The sequence below is a fragment of the Lissotriton vulgaris genome, chromosome 7, assembly GCF_964263255.1.
Source record: "Lissotriton vulgaris chromosome 7, aLisVul1.2, whole genome shotgun sequence".
In the NCBI taxonomy this organism is placed as follows: Eukaryota; Metazoa; Chordata; class Amphibia; order Caudata; family Salamandridae; genus Lissotriton; species Lissotriton vulgaris.
The window spans coordinates 53687534-53696662 of NC_141695.1; the positions used below are offsets into that span (position 1 = coordinate 53687534).

Genomic DNA, 9129 nt, shown 5'->3' on the forward strand with positions numbered 1-9129 from the left:
GTCAGAGGCTACCTGGGTCCTGATTCAGTGGTAAGCTGAGCTCTGAGTCAAAGTAGAGCTGACCTTCAAGTCAAAGGCTAGCTGATCTCCGAGTCAGAGGGAAGCTTAGATCTGAGTCAGAGGGGACATGTGAGAAATTTAGAGGCTAGCTGAGTCCCAAATCAGAGCGGAGATGAAACATGAATCAGAGGAGAGATGCGTCCTGAGTCAGAGGCTAGCTGACCCCGAGTCTAAGATGAGATGTATTTCAAGTCATAGGCAAACTGAGACCTGAGTAAGAGGGGACTGGAGTCCTGAGTCAGAGATGACCTTGGTCCTGAGTCAGAGGGCAGCAGAGTCTCAAGTCAGAGACTATCCGAGTCCTGAGTCTGATTTGAGCTGATTTCTGAGTCAGAGGCTAGCTGGGCCCTGAGTCAGAGGGTACTTGAGCCCTGAGATGAAGGCTAGAAGAGTCCTGGGTCAGGGGCAGTCTGACATGTCCATGAGGGGACATGTGAGAGATTTAGAGGCTAGCTGAGTCCCAAGTAAGAGCAGAGATGAATCATGAATCAGAGGAGAGATGGGTCCTGAGTCAGAGGCTAGCTGACCCCGAGTCCAAGATGAGATGTATTTTAAGTTATAGGCAAGCTGAGACCTGAGTAAGAGGGGACTAGAGTCCTGTGTCAGAGGTGTGAAGATTTCTGTTTCAACTATGACTTAAGTTCTGAGTCAGAGGTGAAAAGAGTCCTGAGTCAGAGATTACCTTAATCCTGAGTCAGAGGGGAGCTTAATATTGAGTCTGAGGAGATATGTTTTCCGAGTGATAGGCTAGCTGAGCCCTGAGTAAGAGGGGACAGGAGTCCCATGTTAGAGGTGAAAAAAGTCCTGAGTCAGAAATGCCTTTATTCATGAGTCAGAGTCAGAGGGGAGCAGAGTCCTGAGTAAGAGATTACCTTAGTCCTGAGTCAGAGCGGAGCAGAAACTTAAGTCCAAGGAAAGATGTTTTCTGAATTGTAGGCTAGCTGAACCCTGAGTAAGAGGGGACTGGAGTCCCGTGTCAGAGGTGAGAAGAGTCCTGAGTCAGAGATGACCTTATTCTTGAGTCAGAGGTGAGCAGAGTCCTAAGTCAGAGATGACCTTATCCTGAGTCAGAGGTGAGAATAGTCCTGCATCAGAGATGACCTTGATCTTGAGTCAGAGGGGAGCAGAGTCCTGAGTCAGAGATTACCTTAGTCCTGAGTCAGAGTGGAGAATGAGTCTTGAGTCCGAGGAAAGATGGTTTCTGAGTTATAAGCTGGCTGAGACCTGAGAAAGAGGTGAGAATAGTTCTGAGTCAGAGATGACCTTATTACTTAGTCAGAGGGGAGCAGAGTCCTGAGTCTGAGATGACCGTAGTCCTGAGTCAGAGCTGAGAAGAGTCCTGATTCAGAGATGACCTTAGTCCTGAGTCAGAGGGGAGAAGAGTCCTGAGATCAGAGATGACCTTTGTCCTGAGTCAGAGGGGAGCAGATTCCTGAGTCAGAGATGACCTTAGTCCTGAGTCAGAGTGGACCTGAATCTTGAGACCGGGAGAGATGGTTTCTGAGTTATAGGCTAGTGAGCCCTGAGTAAGAAGAGATTGGAGTCCTGTGTCAGAGGTGAGAAGAGCCCTGATTCAGAGATGACCTCAGTCCTGAGTCAGAGAGGAGCAGAGTCCTGAGTCAACGCATAGCTGCTCTGCACTTTCAGTTGCACTCATAGGTGAAAAGAGTCCTGAGTCAGAGGTGAGGAGAGTCCTGAGTCAGAGATTACCTTAATCCTGAGTCAGAGGGTAGCAAAGTCCTGAGTAAGAGATGACCTTAGTCCTGAGTATGAGTGGAGCTTAAGCTTGAGTCTGAGGAAATATGTTTTCTGAGTGATAGGCTAGCTGAGCCCTGAGTGAGAGGGGACTGGAGTACTGTGTAAGAGGTGAGAAAAGTCCAGACTCTGAAATGCCTTTATTCCTGAGTCAGATGGGAGCAGAGTCCTGAGTCAGAGATCACCTTAGTCCTAAGTCAGAGGTGATAAGAGTCCTGAGTCAGAAATGTCCTTAGTCCTCAGTCTGAGGGGAGCAGATTCCTTAGATCAAAGATTACCTTAGTCCTGAGTCAGAGGGGAGCAGATTTCTGAGTCAGAGATGACCTAAGTCCTGAGTCAGAGGGGAGCAGAATCTTGAGTCCAAGGAGGGATGATTTCTGAGTTGTAGGCTAGCTGAACCCTGAGTAAGAGGGGACTGGAGTCCTGTGTCAGAGGTGAGAAGAGTCTTGAGATCAGAGATGACCTCAGTCCTGAGTCAGAGGGGAGCAGAGTACTGAGTCAAAGCATAGCTGCTCTGCACTTTCAGGTAAACTAATGTATCATGAGTTAATCACTTTTCGAGCACCAAGTACGTCAGCACTTTTGAAGAATTCATTATTTTTTTACGAGACCGACTTAAAAAATAACTCTTTGTTTCCAACCTGTTTCTTGAGTTAGCTACGTGTGGATGGATCATTATTCATAGATACTGTTTGTAATGCAATCTATGGGGGCTAAATCCAATTGGACTTCTTTCGATTGTCCAGTGATTATTTTCAGAGGATATAAATGCTTGTCTTTCGCAATAATTGTTAGCACAATGCTTTTAGGATCAATATTGTGACATGCAGCCCAATCCGCAAGTCAATGCCACATGATGGGAAAAAAGCATGCTCTTGGCTGCCAGGCTCCTGGGAGTGAAGGAGGGAGGTGTGCTAAAGCCAACTTCCAGAAGCTTCTCCCACCCATGCACCGGTCCGGACAACTACATGTTTTGGAATGTGGCTGGGGCTGTAATTATTGGTACCTCACCCTGCTGGAGCAGGAAAAGCATATCTGTCTCCCTCCTTAACTTGTCTCCCTATCGCTACCTATGGGCAAGAGGAAAATCCTTGTAAGATTTATGATCTGCTCCAAGGAGGTGCCACATTTTGAGGATTTAGACCTGGTTTTTGCATGTAATTTTCAATTGCAAGGGAAACAACTTGTAATCCCTCTTATCTCATGGGGAGATGCCGGTCCGTATGGTTGAATCTGTCATTATCTTCCTGCAGAGATAATGAGGGACCAACAATGTCTAAATGCTCTTTCTCTCAAAAAACACAATTCTCAATTCTTAAGATCACCATTGTTAGGTCGGTGGACTGTTTGTTTAATTATTTTACTACATAGGATTGTATTTTACATGAAAATCTGCATTTTATTTTGTAAACTGTGTTTCACCTTTTGAAAACAATCATATAATATAGTAGCTTGTAGGATGTGTACAATTCTTATTTTTGTTAAATAAGATGGAGACTTAATGTCAGTTCTAATGTATTGGTTACTAAAACTGTAGATGGTTTGCTAATTTAACATACTACTAATGTATAGGTTATTTGTTAAAATGCTACAATTGTTTTCAACAGATTCCTGAATGATGGCAACATGGAACGAAAGAACAAGACCACAGTGACAGATTTCCTAATTTTGGGGATTTCTGACAACCCAAGACTGCAGATTCCTCTTTTTATCCTCTGTTTACTTATTTACCTGTTAACTTTAATAGGAAATACATCCATCATCACACTTGTATGCTCAGATTCTCATCTACACACTCCAATGTATGTCTTTCTCTGCAACCTGTCCTTCTTAGATGTCTGTTACACCTCAGTGACTCTTCCCAAACTCTTAGAAGTGCATTTAACACAGCAGAAAGCTATATCATTTGCTGGATGCATGATACAACAATACTTATTTTGCTCTGTTGCAATAGCAGAATATTATATTCTGGCATTCATGGCATTTGACCGCTATGTGGCAATCTGCAAACCCTTGCGTTACACTGTGGTTATGACAGAGAGGCTCTGTTTCCTGCTCTCAGCCATCTCCTGGGCTGCTAGCTTCTTGAACACAGTGCCCCTCACTGTGTTGACATCTGGACTTTCCTTCTGCCACTCTAATCTTGTTGACCACTTACTGTGTGATGTAAAACCTCTCATGCAGCTCTCTTGCAGTGACACCCACACTCTTCAGATGGCCATCTTGTTAGAAGCAATGATCTCTGGGTTCTGCCCATTCACATTAATATGTGCATCGTATATTTGCATAATAGTGGCCATCCTCAAAATCCATTCTGCTGAAGGTAGGCAGCGAGCATTCTCCACATGTTCCTCTCACCTTATAGTTGTGAGTTTATTCTGTGGAATCATGATAAGCACCTACACTGGTCCCACATCAGCAGACACCTTGGAAAAAGATAAATTACTTGCTGTGCTGTATGCCGCTGTTATTCCCATGCTGAACCCCATCATTTACAGTTTCAGAAACAGAGAAGTAAAATGTGCCCTGAAGAAGGCCAGAGAAAGTGTTATGTCGAAAGCACAACAAACATGTTTGATGATTCACAACCACGCATTGAATCCGTTCTTCTGAGGGTCTTGATCTTAGCAGTTTTCCCTAAGAACCAAAGAGGCACTGGGATAGAATTATCTGTCCAAAAAGTAATAAGGAAGCCTACAAAGTTGCTTGCAGTAAAACATTTACAGGTGATCAGGCGCTGCAAAAATTCTATTGATCCTTATTTGAAATCCAAAATGGAGATAAACAAAGTTCTACAGAGAAGCACCCGTGGTTCTATGTCTCTTGAACATTAGCCACATTGTTCCCAACAATGCAAACTACATATTGGATTTGACAAGACCACAATGTTTTGTAATGCGATTACCACACCATGCAGAATGGTCTTAGTGACAGTGATGTTTCTATAGAGGTAGCAATAAAGTGATATTTATCTGTAAGTTTTTTTCCATAATTCACGTCCCTTGAACTTGCTGCCGGCAATCTCGAGCTTTGATGCTACAATGATAATCCAACTCCTAATAAGTTACAATAAGGTGGAAAAACTAGACTTGAGAAGGATAACAAACAAGGGGAAACAGCCTTTGTAACTTGTTTTTTCCCAGGTTGTACATTTATCACATCTTTTCGACCACGCATTTTCTTAGAACGCATATGCGTTTCCAACATATGCCTCTACCATGCATTTAATGTAAGTTCAGTGGTGCGGGGGTCTCCTCCCATTGTTTATATATAGAACTTTATATATGTAAACAATGGTGGTAAAGGCATATGTTGTAAAATCATATGCGTTTAAAAAAATGTGGGGTACAAAATGCGTGGTAAAGGCATGCAGAGTATTTCCCTGAGTTGTTCCATCAGATAATCCAAACAAGTATCTAGTCTCTGTAGAGCACAGGAAAATATAAAAGAACACTGCCCTGATGTCAAAAACATTTTCACTCACTTCATTGAAGCTTGAGAAGGAAATACCTATGTTCAGTTGAGCAAGGAATTATGGTGTTATTTACTTTGAAAGATGCTGCATGTGGCAGAATGGGTCCTTGACAACCCCAATCCTCAGCAAGTCATATGAAAATATGCTTACCTGCCACACCACTGAAAATCAACCAGCTGATCGCCTGTAGATTTTTGTACATTTTCAGTTTTTCCATCTCAACCACTTTGCTTTTGAACTTAGATCCTCATATTTTTTCTCTTGATTGCACTATTGGTGCAGCACATGATACAAAACGAGCCCTTAAACTAAAGTTTCTCAATGTTCTCTATGGATACTAAGAAACTTAGGCCATAATTTATAAGAGGCCTGCACTGCTAGAGGGTTACTTTTTATGATGATCCGGTGGTGCAGGCCTCACTCTATGAGGGGACTCAAATCCACCCTACATGACTTCACATGGCCTCAAAGATATGGAGTAAGGCAAGGCAGCGCAAAGCAATGCCTTGCCTTGCTCCACATCAAGGAGGTATCCCATGGGTGTTGGTGTGGGTGTTTTCACTCAACTCCCATTAGTTTTGATACTGCTCCAGATTTACAACATCATGAAATCCTGGGGTAGAGCCAACAACCTTTGCCGCCCAAAGCAGGCGTAACAAGGAGAAATGTTTAAATGTGTCCTTGTTTTTTTCCTCTTTTCATGTGTGCTGCAGTGGTTAATTTGAGCCGATGCTCAGCACCGGCACTCAATTGGTTTCTGGTGCCTGGCACCGGCACCTAATTGTCAACACCATACTTAGAGCATTCTACCACATGAAGGCGCTGCTGATCTACTTTAGGGATGAGCAGAACAACGGTTGTTTAAGAATACAAAATACATTAGAATTGCTAATACCTGCCTCCCCAGCCATTCCTTTAGCTCTCGGGACCTTGAATAATCTGAACTGTCCCATTTACATGTGAGAGAGATGGTTAGTAGTTGTTTTGGCAATGAAGACAAGGGCGATGGGTGGTGCAAGCTGCAGTGGCCTCCCGGTCAGAGCCCTGGCACATAACATTTTACAAATTAAGCTGCAGCACACATAAAATATGGAAAATGCCTTTTTATGATTGTTTAACAAAAACTTTCATGCCAACAACACAGACACCTTTGCACCAAAGTGCAAGGCTGCCTGCACTGGCGCTTAGTTGCAAATTGTGAGCCATCACTGGCTGAAAGGAAAGAAATGTGCTGTATCTTGTAAAAACATTGCATTCCTGTAATATTGAATTAACATTAGGTGAATGTATACCATTAATTTATATACATATTCAACATACAATATTTTAACAAAATGTTACCAAGTTCAATAAACATTTTTACTCTTCCCTATACTTTACCATCAAGAGATCTCTGCCACCGGCGTAGGGATCTCACTATGGTAAAGTAAGGGAACTTGCAGCCAAATTAAACTACAGCTGCTGGATTTCAGTGATGTTTTATTTTAAACAGTACTTTTTATATTATTTCAACACTTAAATATACTGCTAATGTAACCTTTGGTTATTTTGATGAATGGCTTATTTGTTTACTTAATCTAAGCTCCTATTACATACATAACTATAATGTCGCTTTGACTTTTGTTTTGCTAAAAAACAATTCAGGTTAAAGTGATATAATGAATAGGTGATGTAATAGGATTTTAGCTTACACTTAAAAACCCTGGAAATTCAGTAAATAAATCAAAGGATCTATCTATCTATCTATCTATCTATCTATCTATCTATCTATCTATCTATCTATCTTCTATCTATCTATCTATCTATCTATCTTGAAATGCATCACTTATAGTTAACACTAGTCATCGTAACACATGTGCCCTAAGTTAACAGTAACTTGCACCCCAGCCATTTAGTTTTCTCAGCAACCATGTTATTACAAATGTTGCACTGATAATTTCTAGGGTATCCTTGATGTTTAGGGTGGGTATGGATTTTGGGAAGGCAAGGGTAATTTTAGGGTTTAGGGTTGGTAAAAGATTTTAAGTGACAAAGGAAATTTAAGGGTTTAGGTTGGATATGGGTTTTTGCGTGGCAAGGGTAATTTTAGGATTTGGGGTGGGAATGGGTTATAGGATGGCACGGGTAATTTTAGGGTTTAGGGGTTTTTTTTGGTGGCAAAGATAATTTAAGGTTTTAAGGGGGTATGAGATTTGGGTGGCAAGGGTAATTTTAGGGTTTAAAGTGGGTATTGGTTTTTGGGTGGGAAGGGTAATTTTAGGTTTAGGGTGGGTATGGGTATTTGGAGGGCCAGGGTGATTTTTGGGTTTAGGGTGCCTATGGGTATTTGGGTGGCAAGGGTAACTGTAGGGTTTAGAGGGGGTATAAGATTTTGGGAGGCAAGGGTAATTTTAGGGTGTCAATGAATGTGTGGTTTTGGGTGACAAAGGTAATTTGGGGGTTTAGGGTATTTGAGTGGCAAGGGTAATTATAGGATTTAGGGTGAGTATGGGTTTTTGGATGGCAGGGATAATTTTAAGGTTTAGGGTGGGTATGGGTTTTGGGGTAACAATGGTAATTTTTAAGGTTTTAGGATGGGTGTGGGTATTTTGGGTGGCAAGGGTGATTTTAGGGTTAAGGATGTGTCCGGGTTTTGGGGTGGCAAGGGTAAACTTAGGGTTTAGGGTGGTAGGGGGTTTTGAGTAGCAATGGTAATTTTCGGATTTAGGGTGGGTATGAATTTTTAGGTGGCAAGGGTCATTTTAGGTTTAGGGTCGGTACGGATATGTTGGTGACAAAGATCATTTTAGGGTTAAGGGTGGACATGGGTTTTTTGGGTGGCAAGGGTAATGTTAGTGTTTAAGTTTGGTATGGGCTTTTGGGTTGGAAGGGTCATTTTAGGGTTCAGAGTGGTGGTGGGAGATAAGGGTAATGTTAGTTTAGTTTTTTATAACACATTTTATTGATTTTAAATCAAAGAAAGTATGATATAATGTATTAGAAATTCTGGAAACTCCATCAGGTACAATACATTTCGAGCAAAGGTATAGCGACGGATAATACAAATGCAGTGTATACATGTCAATGTGGCATAGCTCACATATTGTGAACATTAATCTGTTACAAGAACTGAATGCCCACCCCTTCCAGACTCACATCAAATTTACACTGTAACAGTATACGTCTTCCAAGCCTCCTAGTATAGCATTCTAATATGAATGTCTGGTTTCCAATCTTATTGAATGTACAGGGAGCAGCAACATCGTCAGCACCACAGTATACTCTTGGTAAGTGTGTTAGTCAGGCCATAGTAAAGATTCAGTGTAAGGACTATTAAAGAGACACAAATTGTTCTTCCATCACATTCCACTCAAAAGATATCAAGACTTTCCTTAAACCTCCGTTTTCTTCCTCCCCCATCTCACCACTTCATTGTGCCATGTCAACACTGCAGGTGGTTGTGTGTATTTTCACCTGATAGTGATAGACTGTTTCACCAATATAAGCATCAGGTTAAAAAATCTATACTGTGTCTTCTGCGATTAGCGTATTTTACAAAGCCCCAGTATACCAAATTCCACTGTGTTGTTACTTATGCCTGGCGTCTCTACATGGAGGAGTTTGTAGACCGTCTCCTAGAAGGGTATCAACTTTTTGCATGCCCAAATCATGTGTGGTAGTCCTGCCGGTTAATTGTGGCATCTGGGGCATGCATCCACCACATTCAGGAACATTTTTCTCAGCCTATGCGATGACAAGTAGGCCTGGTGTAATAGCATGAGTTGGATTAGTTTAAATTTAGGGTTACACAACACTTTCTTGGGGTATTCTAGCAATGCCTCCCATTCCTTATCTGTCAG

General features: G+C 41.9%; 1 protein-coding gene across 1 annotated transcript; it reads left to right on the forward strand.

Annotated features, from left to right (window-relative positions):
* The first annotated feature begins 3441 nt into the window (after positions 1–3441).
* On the forward strand, positions 3442–4428 carry LOC147700705 (olfactory receptor 8U1-like). The gene has a single exon (XM_086929185.1). It carries the CDS (start codon positions 3442–3444, stop codon positions 4426–4428), a length of 987 nt encoding a protein of 328 aa, XP_086785311.1.
* Positions 4429–9129: the final 4701 nt, after the last annotated feature.